General features: G+C 44.1%; 1 protein-coding gene across 1 annotated transcript in view; it reads right to left on the bottom strand.

The window, feature by feature from the left end:
* Positions 1-6,326: 6,326 nt before the first annotated feature.
* Positions 6,327-21,557, bottom strand: part of CDC42EP3 (CDC42 effector protein 3) — a 23,205-nt gene continuing 7,974 nt past the window's right edge. The window contains exon 2 of the mRNA XM_007445785.1: positions 6,327-8,316. Coding sequence (XP_007445847.1) covers positions 7,316-8,080 — 765 coding nt within the window. The 5' untranslated portion in view covers positions 8,081-8,316 and the 3' untranslated portion in view covers positions 6,327-7,315. The remainder of the gene's footprint in view (positions 8,317-21,557) is intronic.

Raw genomic sequence — 21,557 nt, 5'->3', positions numbered from 1 at the left:
GTAGGGAAGTCTTGTTGGAAGGGCAGGAGACTTAGGGATGTCTTTCTTGGGCATGTCCAAGCAGTCTCACACCCCCAAACCATCCTCCAGGCAGCTTGTTCTGTCCTTTCCCATGGCCTTCTCCTAGGACCTGAAGGGTGGTCTGGAGGTTGGGAAGCTGAGGAGTCTCCCTGGAGAGAAAATGCTTGGATGATTAGGGGTGGGAAGAAAGAAGAGCATCTTCTATGCATTCCTACTTCACGGCTGGTTAGAGGGGTGGGCACCTCACTCCTGGAAGCCATTTCATTTGCAATACTTTTACTTCTAGTTAGAGCAATCTCCAGGCTGGGGTTTTGGGTAGTAAGACCCTGCTTCCCCTCCTCTTACACAACAGGGTCTGCCCCTCTTCTGTGTTCTCCTGTTATGACATATTTTTTTCCTCTGGATTACTTAAAGCACCTGATCCATTTTCAATGTGCTTATGAAGTCCAGAGAGGCAACTGTTTTGAAAATTAGCAATTTTAATCAACGGTGAAAGCACAACTTTGCTTTTTTTTAAAAAAAAAAAAAAGGAGGAGGGTTACTGCAGAGTGAATTTTCAAAAACAGTGCTTTATTTGGTCACAGGACCCATGGTCCACTACGAGGATGGGAGAACTTTATTGGATGCTAATCTAACATCTAAGATTGTATTCATCTGCTCTTCTTTCTTGCCATTTATGGTGGAAAATCTGAAGCCAGAGCACCACAAATGTTTTGTTTCTTGTTTCTAGTCCCATCCCAATTTCATTTTCTTTCACTGAGAGGAGGGATTAGAAGATACTTAGCAATGTTCTTCCCTGATATGTCCCAACGTTACCTCTTACTCTGAAAAATTCAATATGTAATGTGAATGTTGTTTCAGGCTTTTCAAAGTTTCATGTGTTTCTGGGGGCATTGCTAATGGTTTACCTTAGAATGCAGGAAAACTGTTATAAAGGAGACTTCAGAATAAAAGCATAATACCCTCTAGGAAACCACGTCACTAAAATGCCATTGCTAAGGGGTGGCAAGGGAGAGGCAGAGGGAAGGTTAGACAGTGATTTAGAAATATCAACATTTGGCGTTAAGGCATTAATGCCTCTATGCCTGGTGGCCTGTAGGGTGAATGGAACCATGTCAGTCACTGAGAGCTTTATATTAATGTTCTCTTGCACTATCTAATTTGCATTGATTCAAAATTAGATTTAATTACAATGTTTGCATTTACTCTTCCGGAACCAAGGACATCAGCCAACTATAACCTATATTATCACCTCCGGTGAAGGCCGCATTGGTGACAGGTAAATCTTTTAGAAAAACCTGTTTCCCCACCCTCTCTTTTTTGGGGTCCTGGGCAAAATAATGCATTACATGACCTCACTCTTCATGCTTTTCCTGGTCTTGCTTAACTCTCCTTGTCTCCCTTGCCCCAGTCCAGTTGCTAGAGGCTTGTGCTCCTAGAATAGACATCTCTGATAAGTGAGTTCACATCCTGTTGTTGATGGCTTTAAGATGCTAATACCCCTGGGAGTGTTTTAAGGGGACTTCATGCCTAGCATAATGCTTTATCCAAAGGAACCAATCTCCAATGGTAGATATTCTGGCTCTGGGGCAGCTACATAGAGGAGAAATTTTTTTGAGCAGTTTTGTCTTTCCAGGGTCACTCAGGTTCTGCCCATTTCGCTTACAAACAAGGCTCCTCATGGGTATGGGGACAACATCCTTTGGGGATTTTAATACACATTTCTGGTGACTCCTATTAAAGATGGAATTTTCCATGGAAGCAGTATACCTCAAGGGTCTCTTTGTTCAAGACCCAAGTGTAATGGAAGGATCTTTCCACTTCTCACTGTGGGCATTTGTGGTGTAAATGCTGGGGATTTCCCGCTGTGCTGAGATGACCATTTTCCTGATGTATCTCATAGGGTTAAGGGCTTGTGCTAGGAGAGAATTTCGTCTTTCCTGAGGGGTACACGGCCCAGAAGTCACCCCTGGGAAGATGCACGTTCTGAGACAGGAAACCAGGGTTTGGAAGTCCAGACTTCTCTCTCTCTGGTCTTCAGTTTCGTGAGTTTGGACTTCAAGGAGCTGGAGAGCACTTCAGGGGCTGTTTGCTTCTACTCCATTTAGTTGGTTTTTTTACTCAGCCCAGACTCTTCAGTGACATTTGGACTTCCCTTGCTGTTTGCCAAGGCACTTTCTCTCTTAATCTTGGGGCTGCTCAATCAGAAATTACAACCCAGCCTGCAAAAAGATGAGTTGAGAGGGAGTGTGAGGAAACTCCCCAGAGGAACTGCTGGTGGGATAGCTGCCCAAGTGTGTTCAGTCCAGGGGCCGGAATATGAACTTGTTTCACCTGGTGCTGTTTTAGGAGAAACTTTGCCCCTCTCCCTTTTTTTTTTTTTTTTTCGGCTGTGGCATGGGGGATCCTAGTTCCCCGACCAGGGATCAAACCTGTGCCCCCTGCAGTGAAAGCGTGGAGTCTTAACCACTGGACTGCCAGGGAAGTCCTACCCCTCTCACTTCTTTCATCATAAATGACTTTCCCTGACATCCAACAGCCTCTGTGTCTGCCTTCAGGTTCTAGTGCAGGCACTGACTGGCATGAGCTTTCACAAGATGGTGGCTTATTGGATACAAATTTCTAACCCTGGGAACCACCTGTTCACAAGTCTTAGATTCCAGTCTTTTCTTAGTCCATGGGGAGAGACTTCTCAGGCATGTACCCAATCCTTTCAAGCACGGAACTGAGCATTCTGTTCAATCCCTGTTTCTGAACCATTTTGAGTAGAAACCCTGCTAGGATGCAGTGTATTCTTTTGTTTGCTCAAAACCTTCTTCATCTTGAGCGGGCCCCTCCCCTAAAAAAAAAAATCTCACCAGTCCCTCGAGGCCCCATTTGGGTCCTGCTCTTCCATGAAGCCATCCCAGGTCCTTCCTTCCCAGAACTCAAAGTTCTGTTTTCCCAGTGATTTGGCAACAAATCACACACATGCCTGATGACTTACTCCAATAATCATTTAATGGTGAGCATGATACCCACTTCACGTATTCAGCCTCATTAATTTTGATGTCTGGCAGATATCTCTGTCTTCACGATGAGTCTCTGAAAATATTAACTCTATTCTGCCTAGTGGCTTTGATTTGGGCAGGTTTCTAAAATCTATCACCTGTGGCAATCTGCTTCCCATGAAGGAAATTTGGCTGACCTTCAAAGGATGAAGATTATTGACCTCCCTTAGAAGCCAATGGAAGTGAATTCACTGTCAGAGTTTTTAAAGTAAAAATGGAAGATAATTAAATGCAGCACAGTAGTTGTAAAACAGATCTCATTGTGTTGTATATCACTTCATAAAATAAGCATATTTCCCATTCTTCAACATGACTTTCTTTGCACCATTTACCACAGAATAATGACTCCCTGACAACTCAAGTAAGAAATTTTTAGGCCTACTTTTTAATAAGCACTTGCTCTAAGGTGAAAATTAAACATTCTCAGACAGAAGCCTGGCTGGATGAAATGGTGTGCCATCAGAATAAAGCATGTGACATTCCAGGTATCATCAGGTGAAACAAACGTGTCTTAAAAGTCTACAAGGGAGACCATCTTCTTTAGAAAATAAATGTATTGCTTAGCCAGAACCAACACATTGAATATGTGTGAGTATTGTTTTGAGTATTTGTGACGTTCTTGAGTCCCATACAGTCAAACAAACCAGAAGGCTACCCGTCTGGGTCAATGGTAGCTTATCACTTGGCATCTGTAAACTTCTTTTATTTTGCTGGATCTGACCCAAAAGTATGGGTGGAGACACAGGGCAGCACTCAATAACCCTGTTTATATGGCTTACTGACTTGTGTAAGAAAAAAGAGTTCATCATTCGTATTGTCTGGTGGACTCATTCTAAAGTCTGAGAATTCTCTTTATTAGACCTGCTAAATTTGGGAGTAGGTTGGGAACATAATTTCCAAAGGAGAAACTCTTACTGGAGAGAAACCATCATGTTGACTTGTTCTATTGTGTTGACATATTTCACAGTAAAATTGAGTCTCATCAGGCTCCACATTAAGAGGATCAGAGCCATCGCCTAATGTATAACTTTCTTTCCTCTGTTTTACAGTATTTATCAAGTTAATTCATGGACTCATGAACTTCCTCCATGCCATGACTTCAAGTGTTTTTGTGGGGACACTTGAGAAAAAATGGTGACTTTCAGTGACATAAAAAAGGAATAGACCGTGACTCTGGAAACCTTTCTCTTTTATGTTCAGCCAGTTTAGTCATTTGTTTGTGACTCTGAGTCACTGAAATGTGATAACTAATGACAATTACACTTATGAAGAGCTGAGTACCTTGATATTTTGATCTTTTTCAGTAGGTAATTTTAGGTAGAAATTATCTATCTTATCCTTTGTTAGGCCTCACTGCAAAGGGAAAAGACTACCCACAAGAACCTTGACTGCTACACCAATGGCCTCTACTTATATAAATTGCATGGTCTCTTTTCTGGTTGTTGGGTCACAGGTGGCTTGCATTCTGAATTTGCAAGTGAAGTGCGTGTTGGTAAATTAGGTTAAAAGTGGCAGAATGGTCACAGGCTGAGAACATCAATTCAGCTCTCAGCAGGTGCAAGCCGGAAGAGCCTTTTTGCAGGAGAAAGCTTCCACCAGCTCTGCACCTGCTCCCTAGAGAAGGAACCAAGTATTAGAAGGGCTGCCACAGGAGAAATGACTCAACAATATCGTTCATAAGCCAGATGTGGCTGTTTCCTTTCTAACAGGGGCATGTTTGTTGCCATCTCAATGATATCTAACCTAATGGGAGGGACTGTAAATGAAAGGGCTCAGAGGAAGTCTAATGGGTAATACCTACAAGGATGCATTATTGCTTAGATTCTATCAAACAAACCTGATACTGGCAGAGCTGTTCTCCCTACTCACAGAGGGAGCAGAGGAAATACACAGATGTTCCTCATCATTTCACCTAACAGTTTAATCTTTTCCTTGAGGTCATGCTGCAGATGAAGAGTAAAATGATAATACGATCAACAAAAGTTAAGATGGGGAATGTGTTGAAAGAGTCTGATTTAAAATGATGAGATACATCAGACTCTTCTTCATTCTTAAGATTTAGAAGAGGCTATTTGGAACTGTGAACTGTAAGTGGGTGTCTCGCAGAAAAAGAACACTGGAAAATTGTGGGACAGAAATACAACCGGCGAATTAATGCAGGAACTCAGTGCTCTAAGGGAGCTTGTTGCCTCTTTCTACTTCAAGTCATCCTAACTGCGTTTCACCCACAGCTCAGATTATTTCAGCTAACCAGATGATGGAATTGCAGCAACTCCAGACGTGGTGAGAATATCACTGAAACGTTTGGAGGAGGCAGTCATTTCAGCGGTACATTCTTTTTTTTAATATAAATTAATACATTTATTTTTGGCTGCGTTGGGTCTTCGTTGCTGCACATGGGCTTTCTCTAGTTGCGGCGAGCGGGGGCTACTCTTCGTGTGGTGCATGGGCTTCTCATTGCGGTGGCTTCTCTTGTTGCAGAGCACGGGCTCTAGGCACATGGGCTTCAGTAGTTGTGGCAGGCGGGCTCAGTAGTTGTGGCTCACGGGCTCTAGAGCGTAGGCTCAGTAGTTGTGGCGCACAGGCTTAGTTGCTCCGCAGCATGTGGGATGTTCCTGGACCAGGACTCAAACCCGTGTCCCCTGCATTGGCAGGTGGATTCTTAACCACTGCACCACCAGGGAAGTCCCAGGGATATATTTCAAGGAGAAATGAAAGTTTTTGCGTGCAGTTGTTTGTCTTTGAGGGGGAAGGGGTGTTGACAACAGGACCGGAATCGGTGTGTACATTTCCTGTTCCTGTTTCCTTAATCAACATCCTCAGGGCATCTCTGTCTTCTTGGGGGCAAGGTGCTCTGCTGCCCTCTTTTTTGGCCTCCTTAATCTTGTCTATATGGCACCTGCTGCATGGAAGCATCTGTCCCGTAGGGACGGGGCTGGGGTTGCACGAGTTTGCCGTGTTAAAGTAAGGGAGGAGATTCACAGAAATGAGTTTTTGAGAAGCTGGCATCAGTGCTGACTTTTAAAAAAAAATTCTCATCTCACATGTTCATTTTTCCTAAAATTGAGGGGCCTTATTTTTAGAATCTCAAACCTTTGGGCAATAATCAAAATTACTGAGTGGGTGGAAATCACCTCTTACCTTATTTTACAGGCTCATGTACACTTTACAGAAGCAATTTTTCTAGCCCTGGACTTGAAGAAAATATAATTACTGTCTTATGTTTTTGTTTATTACTATAACCAAGCAAGTTGATTTTAACATTTACTCTTTATTGTGTTGTATGAAGTACCTATGTAATGCAAGTATGTACTGTACTAAAATACCCATATTTCCAAATAACATTATGTGGTGTAGCCCACAGTCTCTGCAGAAGCATTGTGAGTAACCTGTGCCTTTACACTTTACAATCCATTGTTGGCTGCTATGAAAACTATGATAACAGTTGAAGAAAAAAAAATAAAGCTAAGTATGAATACAGTTTTCCAAACATACACATACACAGCTTAGAATGGAATCCCAATGGAAAGTCAAATGACCATATTTGATGTAGTACCTATAAAATGTAGACTCTGCAATAAAGAGCCAAAGGCACATAAAAATATATTTTAACTTTAAAAATAACTTAGTTACAGTAATACTTTGCTTGTGTCTTACCAACATGTAGCCGACAGTCAAAATTTCGCAATATAGATATAATATATAGAGATATATAAGAGCTACAAGCAAATCCCCGAAACCCATAAAGTTGTTCAAATGTGAAAACAGAGAAAAGTTTTAACACTGAAGAATTTGCTATGGTGAGCCCAAATGATATAATATAGAAAAGAGTCTAGAAAAAAGGTGTGGGTGTTAAATAAATTTTGACTTCCTCTTGCTCAGAAAATGCCAGAGTACTGTAAAGGTCCTTAATGTGACTGGCACAGCCCTTCATAAATAGTGCCAGTCCTGGCCAAGCCAGATTTCTTATGTGTCTGAAAACAAAAAATGTGAGCTGTACATCAGCAATGCCCGCCGAAAATGGGTTCTGACTCACTTCCTCTCTTTGCCAGGATAGGTTTGTTTTTTTCACTGTTTTTGCAAACAGGGCATACCAGGTAAAAAAATATTTTGTAGGAATGTTATTTTAGAAAACCCATCACATGACAGCAAGTATAGCCAGTGAAGCTCTTCTCTTCGTGGTTTTGTTTTGTTCTGTTTTTTGATACCTTTTACCCCGAATGAAAAGAGCCGGCGGTGTCCTGTTACTTATTTTTATCCATGACATTCAGCACCTCATCTAGAAATGAGGGCCCAAGATCGAGCTGCAGGGAGAGGAGGGAACCCGTGAGATCAGAGAGGGACTCCTCTGATTTAGTCTTTTCCTTGACGAGCTCGCACGGGGCGGAATGGTCAAACATGTCCTCGGCCGCCCAGTCGGGATACTGTTCGGAGAGGCTGGAGGAGTGGCTGCCCCTGCCCTGGCTGGACTGGGATGCGGACCCGCTGGACCCCCACGAGACATCCCCCTGGTGGACCGTCCCATTCTCCAACAGGCTGCTTTCCTCTGGAGCCTTCTCCTCCATGACCGGCTCACAGCTAAGCCGGGGCAGCTTTCCTGGCCCTAAGGACTCCTGTTTGGAACTGAATGTCACCGGTGACAACAAGGGCAACATGAGTGCTTGGGACCCTCCGATGGTTGGGAGGGAGATGGCATTTTTGAGCACCGGAGAGGGCGTTTCTGTGAACATGGAGTCGGAGGTACTGTTGGCCCGGAAGAACTCGTTATGCCCAGGGAACTGGCCCATGCGCACTTTCTCCTGGTTTCCAGGTAGAAGCTCATAGTTGCCTTGAAGAAAGGAAATATCTCCAAAGACATCGTGCTGGCCCTCTTTGCCAATGTGAATGGTGTGGCGGAAGTCTCCAAGAGGAGGGCTGATCATATCCGGAGATAAGATGTCCCTCAGTTTAAATTTCTTTCCTTTCTTGTTATTGGCAGCTTTCAGGTAAATTGGGGTCTTGGCTGGCATTTTGGAGTTTGAGGATGTCTATTTTGCAAAAGGGAAAAAGGGCGACTTTCTTCACAGATGTTATATGTTTCCCAATATCCTTTTTGATAGGAATTGTCACATCATTTTTCTCAAGTAGCTCAGAAGTGGCTCTGAAACGAGATGGAGGTCTAAGAGGTCTTCCTGGACTTACAGCCAAGCAGGGCTTTCTGGAGAGCCGGTTACATCCGCCAGTCCCTTCCACAGCATGGAGAAACCTGGAAGAGAAACCAAAGCAGGTTATAATTAGCTGACCCTTCAGGGATCACTTGGGCCTGACTTTTTCACTTTTTCAAGAGCCTGTAAATAATGGCAGGACCAGTTCCCATCTGAAGCCAAACTTTATTTTGTTTCTCTCCATTAAGCAGGATAAAAACTTTGATCTTAACAAGGGCCCACTAATCTTAGTCTTACTTCAGGGGAAAAAAGAAAAAAGGGAGAGAAAGAGAGATTAAAAAACCCAAACGTATGACATCCGCACTTTTAAAACATGGTCACGGACACAATTTTCTGGATACGTCTGAGATTTTAGTCATTTTCCTCTGTTATAAGAACTGCTCTCAGCACATGAGCAGAGTGATTTCAGCTCCTTAGACACAACTGAATTTGTTTTAAAATATATTTTCTCTCTTGCTTTGGTGTTCACACTAGCAAGACGAAGAATATTTTGTTGTTGATTGACTTCTGTATATAAATAAAAATGCAATATAATGAAGTCCTACAAGGAAAGCAACTGGAAATATCATTTACTAAGTGACAGTGAAGCTAGTATCCAACAAAATCTCAGTGAAAATGCATTCTTACAGTTGAGAAAACCGAGATTCGGAAGTCAAAAAAAAGGAACACCCTTTCTCAGTAAAATAAAGCCATTATGGAAGTTGGAGCTGGAATCAAGTTGTGGCAGAGAGAACGGGGCTGTCAAAAATTTCAGGATTTTAACCTAAATGGGAAAAGAATTTGAAAAAGAATATATACATATATATGTATAACTGAATCACTTTGCTGTACACCTGAAACTAACACAACATTGTTTATCAACTATACTCCAATATAAAATTAAAATTAAAAAAAAAGATTGTGAAAAGCAAAAAATAAAATTAAGGATTTGGCGACATTCTGAAATGGAAGGAAAAGAACAAAACTGCTTTTTCAAAGAGAAAGTGTGATCATACATAATAGGTTGGGTCTTCACTTGAGAATACTTTTGAAACATTTGCTGATAAGCTTGTATCCTTTCTCTGTGGTAGGCAGGGTTCCAAGTAAGTGGCTGCCTGGTGTTAATGCCTTTGTGGGTAGAACCTGCGAGTTGCTTCTAAACAAGGTGATGAGATGTCACAGCCCTGATTAGGTTACATTATAAAAGATTCCGTCTTAGCAGACTGGAGGGAGGCTCCCTTTACTGGTTTTGAAAAAGTAAGCCACTGAGAGAGGGCATATGGAAATGAATTCTGCCAGCAACCTGGGGGAACCTGGAAGTGGATCTTTTCCCAGTTGAGCCTCCGATGAGACCATAACTCCGACCCCTAGTTTACAGCCTGATGAGACTATGCATCTAAGCCCTGCCTGGACCTCTGACCTGCAGACACTGTGAGACAGAACACAGGTAGGGCTGTAAGCCACTATGTTTGTAATTTGTTACCCGCGTAGAAAGCTAACACACTCTCCCTGCACATGCTATATGACACAATTAGAAGTGATGGGCTACAAGAAGGTTTGGGGCTCTCGTCTTACAGATGAGAACCTCTTCATCTCTTGAAAATAATCCTCCAACTCTTCAGTCACATCAGCTGACATGGAGAAGCTAAAACCTTCACCACTGTGGGAATTCCTAAAATGGCTCCGCTGTGACCTCTCCCATTGGGGTCTCCTCCCCCTGGCCGCAGAGCAAATAAATAAGTAAATACTCCGAGGGCTGGGTTAGATGGTGGCTTGAGAGCCACATTTGCTTTGTAGCAGCTGGAGGCCGTCTACATCTGCCCCATATTTCTTTCCTTTCAGCAAGAGTTTTAAATTCATTTGCCTGTGGCAGATGGCGAGGACTCTGCTCCAGCCAGGTAACAAGTAGCTCTGTCTGTTGGGGAAGTGGCAGGCACCCAGGCCTGAGGAGGCAGAGAAGGATGAGCTGGAGAGACCACCCCTACCCTGGCTCTGGGAGTGGGGAGGAGGCCAAGGTGGCATGAGGGTTTGCACCCAGAGCAGGCTACCCTGGAAGTTGCCAGATAAGACCACACACTCCCCAGAGGTGCCTGGTGGGTCGGCCTCCCCACTTCAGATTAGGAAGGCACAGAGATACCATGTTACTAAAAGAGATGCTTGATACCAAGTGAGTAGATGGGGAACCCTAGCATGGGAAGACATGCTTGTGAGTCTGACATTCTCATAGTTTTAAGTCTAATTTGGGTCTTGTAATAGTAACAGAAGTGGAAGCCCTGGGTCTTCGTGCTAAAACATCAATGTCCTTCCCCTCTAAGTGCACAACAGCCCAGGGCCCCTGCCACCCAGGGTGCCTGGTGTCGCCTCCCTGCCCCTCTAGGCACAGTATGGTGACCGCCTGCAGAAGCAGCTAGGGCACTGGGCCTGCAGAAGGTGGGGGGCAGCCCCGAAGAACAGCTGCCCACTGGAGCTGTGTCCTCAGCGCACAAGGCCAGGAGGGCAGCTGCCATGGAAAGATACAGTGTGTCCACTGCAACTCCAAGGCATGTGAGGGCTGCATGTGGTCAGCTGGTGGAGCCAGGGTTATGCAAGGCCAGAACCAAGGCATGGCATTCATTTCAGATTCTTTAGAAAAACAAAAATAGCACGAAGATGCAGCTAGAGTGCTTCTCTGCTCCTCTGACTGGATCACTCACACTCACCCTTTACCTGTACAGTGACTGGGGATATTGGGGAGCAAAGTAAGGAGAAAAGGTAGAGGGTATGCCTGCTACACTTGGAAGGCCCAGTCCTCAGTCCCTGCCTGGCCACAGCCATGGCCACGGGCCCTGCAGGCCCCTCGGCAGAGGCTTGCTCGACCTGGTAGAAGCTGGGTTTTATGTCAGTGGAGTGGATGCAAAGGTGGGAGACAAGCAACAAAAAAACAAAGAAAAAAGTAAGAAAAGGGTTGGTGAGCAGAGGCTAGATAAGCTGCAGGCAGTAGATTCTCAGGAGTGGGAAAAGAAAGGAGCTACCTTAAAAGGCATTTTTCTTTCTTTCTACAAATATTTACATAGTATTTACTGCATGACAGGGATGGAGGCTTCTAGGACTTTGGAAACAGTAATTTGTATTGAATTTCTATTGTGTGCCAGGGCTAAGAGCCCTCCAATTCATTGGAAGTTTAAGGAAAAAAACAAAACAAAATGGGAATTTGGTGCAAAAATGTCAGTTTTACAACTTTAGACAAGTTGATTTTTGTGATATGGTGCTGGGGAAATATCTGAGAGCGCTGACCCATCCATCTATCTTATCTGTTACCTTTCCTCCTCCAGCTCAGGGGCAACCATGCTTGATCCTGGGAGAGACAATCCAATACCGTGACTGCTTCCTCCCCTCCTTTCTGCTTTCTGAATGTTCTGGGCTCCTTGGCTTATCAGTCAGTGGACAGCCATGCCCCAGGCTGACTGCTCAACAACTTCTCTGCTGTTGCTAAAGCAGGAAACTGCAGGGTGGTTTCTTCACTGGGAACAAAGTGCCTGGTCCTGGAGAGGGTATGCGTGTACCTCCTGGGAACCACCAACATGTCATATGACAAGAAATGTTTATTGAGAACGTCTATGTGCTAGGCACTGTTCCAACCTTCAGTGTGTTCTAGCTCACTCACAAGAACCCATGTTAACACCCTCATTTTACTGACGAAGCATCGAGGCACAGGCTTTGCCAAGGCCGCACGGCTACTAGGCACTAAGCCAAGTGGCTGGGCATGGGCTTCAGACATTGGGGTCTTGCCATTTAAGGAGCACACTCCCTGGGAAGTCAGTCATCTCCCAATTGATGAAGGGGGTTCCTTCCAAAGCCTCTTTAAGATACAAATATGTGATAACACAGTGGCTGATAAGGGTGGGGAAGCATGCACAGGTCCAACCTCAGTGGAATGCAGTATCTATGAAAACTACAAATGACATTCCTTAGGCCCCGGAATTCCACTTACAGAGATTTATCCAATTTACGTATACGGGAAATAATGAAATAATACATATACAGTGTTGTCAGTCCAGCATAGTTTATAACAGCCAAGAGTTGGAAACAACTGAGAATTCCCTGGTGGTCCAGTGGTTAGGACATGGAGCTTTCACTGCTGGGGGCCCGGGTTCAATCCCTGGTCGGGGAACTAAGATTCCACAAGCTATGCGGTGCGGCAAAAAAAAAAAAAAAAAAAAATTGGAAACAACCTAACTGTCCACCTTTACAGGACTGGTTATACAAATTAAGGTGCATCTGTACAAATGAATATTACACAGGCCTAGAAAAGGATGAAGCAGCTCTTTATATGCTGATATAGAAAGAACTTCAAAGACATATATCTGCAAAGAAATAAAAGAGGTGCAAAAGTGTACAGATAACATCTGTACTGGCTTGTATGTAGATAAACTTTCTCTGGAAGCATACATAGGAAATAATGGTGAGGTGCCCACGGGGAGGGGAAGTAGATGGAAGGGGATAAGGGTGGAAGAGAAACTTTTCACTGTACATCCTTTCATGATTTTAGATTTCTTAACTACGTGCATGAATTAGCTATTTAAAAAAAATAAGTACGAGGGTTGTTTCCTGCAGAGACAATTTTATACGTAGGTCCTAAAACGTCTACCGAACCCATGAGTCACTGATCATAATGCAAACAATATTATGGGAAAGTGGGTTCAAAAGCCAAAATCTTAAGGCGGAAGGCCTCACGAGAGGGCTGACCCTCATCTCACCTGAGCTTGTCAAAGGGACAGATCATTCCTTTCTGTGGTGATCAGGCCTTCACCAAAGAGGCTCCACCAGTCTGTATTTGTAGGATGGAAAAGGTCTCAGAAGAGAAGGTTTTTCGTCAGAAGGAAATGAGAAGAGGGAAGAGACCCAGGATGCTGGTGAAAGTGTGGGTGGCAGGGTACCCATGTGGAGGGAAGCACAGGCAGGTGGAGGTACTGGGGCTCAGGGGTATAGCTCCTTCTCTGAGAGGTGGTGGTGATGCAGATGAGCAGCACTTTATGGTGGAATGGTCCTAAAGGCCACAACACGAAATCCCGTCCCTCCTCACCATTTTCTGAAAAGGAGACTTGGGCTCCTGGAGGCTGCTGGTGGCTGACCCACGTGGCAGCAGACAGAGCAAGGGATGAATCAGAGGGAAAGCCTGAGTCAGGTGGACACCCAGGAGGAGGAAGCGGGAGAAGAAGACAGGAAGAGCTAAACCAAAAGGGCTTACAGGCCTGACTAGAACTGGAGAGCCAGCCCTCCTGGGCGTTCCATGATCCAAATGAAGAGCATTTCCAGCCTTTGTGTATCGGTCAGGACTCTACCACCGTCAGTGACTCTCCACACTTGGGACTCTCCTGCTCTCCAGCTTTCCTACATTGCCATCATTCCTCCACTCCCACCGTCTTGGAAAGAGAGGAAGGAAGAGAGGGAGGAAGGGATGAACGACTGGAGGGAGAAAGGAAAGAAAGAAAGAAAAAGAGAGAGACAAAGAAACCATCCTATGTGTAGACCTTTCTCAAAACCCTGCCCTTGGCCCTGAAATCTGAACTCTCCAAGATTGCTGATCCCGTTCTCCGGAAGTTCTTAGATCACTGTTTGCTCCTCTTCCCCCCGCTTAGATGACATTTGAGGTAATATTCATCTTGGAAATTATAGATTCCTCTGAAAACAAAGGTTCCAGCTCCTGGGCACTGGAGAGGAGAGATTGGCCAACAAAAGGGTTCAACTCCCCAGTCAGTCGCCTGTCACTGTCTATCAAGGTTAGAGAGGATGTCTGGCAGATGTGTGGGCGAGAAGTCCAGCTGCAAAGGCACAGACCCCTACTCACAGGAACTTGTGAGAAGCTCAAGGGTTCCAAGACACAAAAGGACTCAGGAGGAAGTTGAAGGCATGGTTTTGATAAGAAAGGCAGTGTCAGGTGGTCATTCCTGTACCAGGCCAGACAATTCCAGGTTCTTACATGTGACTGATTTAAGCATAAGTGACAGTGTTAACAGGAAAAATCAACACAGAAATAATAATTCAATGAAGAAAAAAACTGAAGTGGCCACCCTTCCCTTCATTTCCTTATCATCCTTTTGGTAAAGAGAATGATGCTGAAAAGACCAAAACAGGGCAGCAGCCAGGAGGTGGGGGAGAAAAGCAAAGGGTTATGAAAAAGTCACACACTCAAAAATCAGTCCCTGGATGACCAGAGTTGACAGTACTGGCAACTCACAGGGCTCTGAAAAGAACAAAGGGGTTGGGATTTTTTAAAATTCCATTTATTTTAAGAAAGGAATGTTTGGTTTGTCTACTAATTGTTTTTAGATTAATTCTTAGGGGACAGAGAGGATAAAAAAGTTCTTGCATCCTGCACGATAGGTTGCAATGTTAATCTAAAACACGCATGCATAAAAAAGGGCAGGTGGGGGGGGAGGCATGTGTGCGTGTGGCTGTCCTGGGGGACCTGTGGGCCTTTTCCTTTCTTCAACTTGCAGGAAGTGAGTCTGCACTGGACTTCCCCTTTCTTGCTTAGTTGTCACATCCTTCCAAGACCCCCTAACTTCCTATCACTTTTCGCTTTGTCTCAGTGTTGAATCAGCATGCCCTTCTTCCTAGCACCCAGATGCAGCACCGCTGTACCATCTGGGCCCCAAGCAAAAATACTTGGTTATTCCTTCTTTGTGCCTGAGGCAACAGTCCCAGGGAAGGATGGTGGCATGGCCAAGAACCCCCCACCCCTTACACCCACAACCATCTCTGGGGTATTGCTCTCCATTGCCAACATAGGGGAGATATAATTACACTGCGATGAGCCCTGGAAAAGTGTATTTCACCCTGGGCTTCACACTTTAAAGGGATAAAGGTGACCTGGAACATGTTCCTGCAGGTTCCCAGGAGTCCAACAGGGAGACAAAGGGACTCCGTCAGGACACGAGAAGGTGAGGCGGAGCAGCTTAGAGAAAACTCAAATACTGAGGGAAAATGAATCTTTAGGGATCTGAAGGATTCACTGAACTGCAGTGGAAAAGGGATTAACTTGTTCAGTACGAGAGGCCCTAGGGCTACAAAAGCAGAAGCTACAGGGAAACAGCTTTTGGATCCTCTAAGGGAGAATCCAGGGTTCTGGCAAGATGGAATGGGTTGCTGTGGGAAGGGGGCAGTGTACCGGGCATGCATGGAGGATGTCACCGGGCAGCAGCCTTGCCTCTGAGCGTCTGAGATGTGCACAGTGGGTGGGGTCTCGTCCCTATTCATTTTGAGTCTCCCACAGGGAAAACTATCACTGCTCATTTCCTTATGGCTCCACATCACACTCACCCATAAAAAACACTCACAGACTTTTCCTAGAAGACTTTCCATTTGTTACTAATATAGGGATGACCAGACAACCTTCTGTATCAGAAATACTAAAATATTATGATGATGAGGGCACTCATGCCAATCCTTTTGCAAACCTCTGTAGGAGTGTGTCTCTGGATCAAACTATTTTAAAATTCAAGGAGAAAAAAAAAATCATACTACTAGAGATTCAACATTGAACTTACATGAAAATCTAAGACAGAAATAAATGTAACCAGAGAATACCCTGGTAAATGGCATCCTGAAAGGATGCTTTTCATATTTTTAGTCTGTTTTACTCCACCCACGAGAAGATAAAAAGATGCCTTTTCTATTTTTAGATTCTTATCCTCTCCCCATATTATCTGAACTGAGGACATAGCTATATGCTGCAAGGCTATAAAACACCATTAGCTTAGTTCCCAGCCGCCTGGCTGTCATGCAAATGAACTTATAGCCAGACTGAGCAGACTATTTTATAGACCCACTCAGAAAGTCTATGCTACATCTCAACCCTCAATTATTTATAAAGGGACTTCTCGTTTATGATTCAGCTACAGCTTGTATTTATTTTTCTTTTACAACCCTGATTATATAGAGACCCACAAATACCATATGGGAGACTCACTGCTAATGTGCATACACTCCTCACATTTATAGGATCTAATTGTACTGTTTGAAAGGGTTTTTAGAAGCAAAATTGGAAGACAGAGCATCCACCTCAAAGTACCAACCCTGCACTTTTGAAGAGAGGCCATTTCAACCTTTCGCCCTATTAAAATGAGTTATTGAGGAGGACTCAAGACGGATGTGGAGCCCTGGCAGTTATAACGAGGCAGGAGAAGGGCCTGGCTCATTTACCATGATGAGTTTTACAAGGGACTCAGCCTCAGGGCTGGGCAGAAGGACCAAGGCAGAGGCGCTAGCCGGTGGATACGAATCAAATAAGACCATTCCTGTGAACTGCTCCCATGCTTCTAGAACTAATGGATCTGACTTGGTTTGTGAAGCTGCAAGGACAATATCAGTACAGGATGAGAATCTCACCCTGAAGTTGTCAGCAACATTCAGCCGGGAATTGGCTCAAATCTGAAAACTCAGCTCAAATCAAATAACTTGTAAAGTTGCTTAGCTGCTCACCAAAAAAATAAAAAGAAAAAAACCCCTAATATTTAAGTCAGTAACTATTCTATGAAAACTCCAACTATGGGAATAGGAATATCAAGTGGTCCAAACAGGTTTGACAGGTGTCCAGAAATTCAGACTATGGTCACTTGACTCATACTACATATGGTATGGTGTTCTTCGTCCTTTGTCTTCAGAGCACATCTAATTTAGGTCTCTTGACTACTCTTCCTTCCCTAACAGGATGAAGGGACAGATAGGGATTTCCATGCCGTCCTCCCATCCTGCTAGGGCCCTTAGCAATTGTCCACACTCGTTGCAGGGGCTCCTCTGCATCACACCAACACTGGGTATGTTTGGAACCTGGCAGTGGCCAGTGCATTCTCTACCTACTTCATGGCAAACCCCCCTGTGTTACTTGTACATAAATATCTGTACACAAATATTTGTTGAATGCATGAATGAATATCCCTTCTGACTAGGCTGAGAGCTTTTCTGTGAGTATAAGCTGTGTCTTATCTTTTTTGTTAACCATAACACGTGGCACACAGTGAACAAATTAAGAAGTGTTATTTAAATCCCTAACCCCTGCTAGACCTTCCATCATGAGAGATGAGTTGCTTCGCTCTCGGGAACCATCCCCCAGTCCAAGTCTACAAGGGATGCCTCTAGAAAGTAGCAAATTTGAAATGCAGAGTTCTCTAAGGAATTTACATATGTGAATAGTGATGGCTAGAGTGTGTGCTGTGGGCCAGACAGATGAGTATTAGAACACACCTCTTAGGAACCAGTCTTAGATTAAGCCCATGTCTTAGACCCATTAGCCAAAACATGGAGGAGCCAGGATTTCAGCTATGGCTGGACTCCACAATCTGTGCTTTTAACCACTGCTGATTTGATAACTAACGTGACGACTGCCGTGGAAGTGGGGTGAGAATGGAAGTGTCTATTCTAGGCTATCTGTCCTGAAGTCTGACAGCACCAAGAGGAAATGATACACTATGATCTCAACACCAATGAGAGGCAGAGATGATGACCTGACCTTGTTATTAACTAAGAATGAATAAAATGGTCCCAGATACCAGCCTTTCCAACTCACTAGGAATTTTCAGTATTTTTGCCCTTGTCAAAGAATCTCAAAAGGGATTTGACTTCATGTGAAATAAAAGCCACGAGATTAAAATTCTGAGGTAGTAAAAGCCCCTGAGTCTCAAGGAGAAAAAAAAAAATATCCTGTTCTTAGGAAAAAGCGTTAAGTGCTGGTAATTATTTTCCCAGAGGAAACATGTGCATCGTGGCCATGCATCGGGGCGCCTTGTACACCCACAAGGCTTTCGCCGGGACAATGGCTCCGTTCCTTTGCTACTGACACGTGACTTCCCTCCTGACTTTCTGAAACTAAGAAACCTGTGTTCCTTACGTGAATTGTCCTCCCACCTCTTTACCATCAACCATTATTCATAACATCCTCCAAGACCTGCTTCAGTCACTTCCTTCCTGGAGAAATTCTCAAACTCACCTCACGCAATCCAGGCTCATTACTGCCTTGCTTGGAGGTTTTTCTTAGGGCTCCTAAAGAGCTTATATTTGTTTTCTTTCCTGTTCTCTTGTGATTTTGTGTCTGATATCTTCTGGTAGGTAGTAAGCTCAATAAGAATAAGGTAGGCAAAGGTGCTATAAAAAAGGAGCCGCTGTTGTTAACAGTCTCTTCTTTATGCTGGATCACTTACAGAGCCTCCTCTTGGGCTTGCAAACACAAGAGGCCCTTAAATTTTATTGAATAAGCCCTTTTAGTTTTCCCTATGCCCATCCCTTAGATCAAGGGTCTGCAAATTATGGTAGGTGGGTCAAATCCAACCCCGTGTCTGATTTTGTAAATAAAGTTTTATTGGAACACACCAGTGCTCATTTTTTTATGTACTACCTTCAGCTCAGTAGTTCTCAACTGAGGGTGATTCTGTCCCATCCCCCCACCCCCGCAGGTGACATTTGGCAATGTCTAGACATATTTTTGATTCTCATGACTGGGGGTGGTGGCATCTACTGGCATCTAGTAGACAGAGGTCAGAGGCACGGCTAAATGAACATTCTACGATGCACAGGACACTGCCCCCACGACAAAGAATTTTCCGGCCCCCGTTCCCTGTAGTGCTGAGGGTTGGAAACTGGCAGAGCTGTTTTCAAATAACAAGGTCAGAGTTGAGTCGCTGTGACAGGCTGTATGTGGCCATCGAAACCTAAAACACTAAACTGACGCTTTATGGGAAAAGTTTGAACCCCTGCCTTAGACGTTGGCATTTTCACGGGGTTGGATGGTGGTTGTCCACGGCCCAGCCCTCAACAGTCTCCCAGCAATAACACCCCTGTCCTTGGCCTCAACTACCTCTAATGCTAACTTCCAAATCTGTGTCTTCAGCCCGTACATACCTTAGTCTAGACCAGTGCTACTCAAAGTGGATCAATGGACTAGGCCAGTCCATGATGAGATAAGGAAAGAAATTGAAAGTAAGCTTCTAGAAACTTTATGACATAATCAAGCATGTGGATCTGTGGATTCTTCCCATTGGTCAGACTCTTGGCAAGTTTGGGAGCTGTGTATGATCAGGTCTGCGTGGAAACTGGGTGTGGTCCAAGCAGCTACTCATCGTGCCAGGTATCCTATACAATCCGTTGGAAATTGAAACAAAGAAACAAAACACTAAAAAACACTGTTCCTTCACAGAAAGAAGCACTGGACTTTCCTCCCCTAGTCTTTCATACCTTTCTCTGTGGCTTCCTTCAGGTACTTCCTGTTCAACTTACCCCTGATGGAATTTGCCATCTTTCCTCCTCTTGCCAGCCCTCAGCATAGGCCTCCTGTACTTTTCCCTCTCGGTAAATGGCAGGAAGTCACCCAAATCCAAAACCCAGCTGTCACCCCTGACTCCTCGCCCTGCCTCATTCTCCACATCAAGTCCTATTATTTGTGTCCTCTTGTCCATCCTACTGCCTCATGCCTCAGCCTCACTTGTAGCTTTCACGATCTCTTGCACAAGAGCATTTGCCTTCCCACCTGTCTCCTTGCTTTCAACCTCATCTTCCTCTTTATGTTGCAGTCTCTATCAGAACGCACCATCTAGAATGCTCCCTTAACCTTGAGTGGCAGGCCCACCCTTACAGCCTGGAGATAAGATAGCCTGTGAGGCCCACTTTAGCAATCAGGGTCTCGCCCAACCCTGCAGCTACATGTCCAGCCAGTCCTCAAGGCCTATACTACCCTTTTATACCTCAAACCCACCAACTCTCAAACTATACTGCAATTACTAATGTCTACTCCACTAGGCTGCCTTCTCTTGGGGACAGACTATATTTAATTCATGGCTGGTACTGAACAAATGTTTGTTAAATGAACAAAGGAGAAAGTATGAGATTGCCTTGACATCTTTCCTCTTCAACCCTGCCTGTCCTGCTGAAAATGCAATCTGAGTCTTTCTGTGACTCCTACAGGAAAATAAAATAAATTTAAAAAATCACCTAGCAAGGAGCTGTCATCTATTTTCTTGTGGCAATGGGTTTCTTTTCCTTTATCTGTGCAGGGTAAGAATTTAACAGCTTATCAATGTAAGCGACAGTAATTCTACGGACTCATACAGATTGTTGAGATTAAGGCAAAAAATATTTGTTGACATGCTATTTCAAAGGGAAAAACTTCCATCCATAACTGCCATGTGCAAATAGAGTCTTAGAGAGACAGGCAAGACTCTAGAAAGATCTGACAATACATTTCCCGGAATGCAGACTTGCTAGTTACATTTAAGCCAATCTTAAAGAATGAGGCCCAGGAGAAACAATGAGCTTGCTCGCCTGACCTCTCCTTTCAAAAGGAAATGGATTAAGGGGAAACTTGGATTATTTAGCCCAAGATATACAAGGGAACCTGCAAGAAACTGTATAATGAACATTCTACAGAAAAAGACTGTTTTAATATCAGTGTATAACTAGCACAGATCAAGTACTTAAAAAAAACCAAAACACCTATTAAATGCATGAACACATGGGCAAGCAAAACAGTAGATAGAGCTCTCACTGCTATTCTAGGCCTTAGGGGAGGAAAGAACTGGGTGAAACGTTGAGCCAGCCCTATAGGATTCTTTTACAACTCCAGACCATATGGGGGCCAGTTACCTCCTGTGTAAATGGGATAATCACCCCAAACCCGTCTATCTCTCAGGTGATTGTAAGAGCTGAGTGTGAAAATCTTCATAGAGTGCTATGCAAGCATAAAGTATCTTTATCCCAAATGAAAAAGAACATCTACTGAAATACAGTGCTAAGGAGGGGAACCATTCTAATTGCCAAAATAACCATATCCATTTTCTCCTTAAAATGTCTCTGGCAGTCACCAATATATGATTGCAGATGGGGCTAAAATGATTTGTGTCTGCCCTGTGAACAACTGGAATTCTTACCTCCAGCTTAATTAGAGAATAATTCTGTCAACAGGACATGGAGCTAACTTCTTTACATGTACATGTATCCTTTATCTCCAAGGGCAGTTCCTCCAGCCTTGAGAACAAATGGGACTCCTTTGAGTTAGGAAAATTACAGCCAATGATTGGTCAGATGAAGAAAAATTTAAGGGCATAGTTATTTTCTTTAAATATTTGGTGAGCTGTCAGGTGAGAGGGAATCAGTACCATTCCAAGAAAAGAATTAGGTGTGTGATTAAGGTTCAAGGAGAGGCCAGGTGGGGCTGGATGGGAAGAAGTCTAACCAACTTGAGTTAATCAGCTTAAAGAATGGGAAAGGCCCATCAAAGGAAGTTTTCCAGCTGAGCCTGAAACTGTGGTAGGAATTCCAGAGGGGAGGGAGAGCA

The sequence above is a fragment of the Lipotes vexillifer genome, unplaced genomic scaffold (assembly GCF_000442215.2).
Source record: "Lipotes vexillifer unplaced genomic scaffold, Lipotes_vexillifer_v1.1 scaffold278, whole genome shotgun sequence".
Taxonomy (NCBI): domain Eukaryota; kingdom Metazoa; phylum Chordata; class Mammalia; order Artiodactyla; family Lipotidae; genus Lipotes; species Lipotes vexillifer.
Note: the sequence above shows the minus strand (reverse complement) of the source record. Positions and strands in the feature narration are given on the sequence as shown.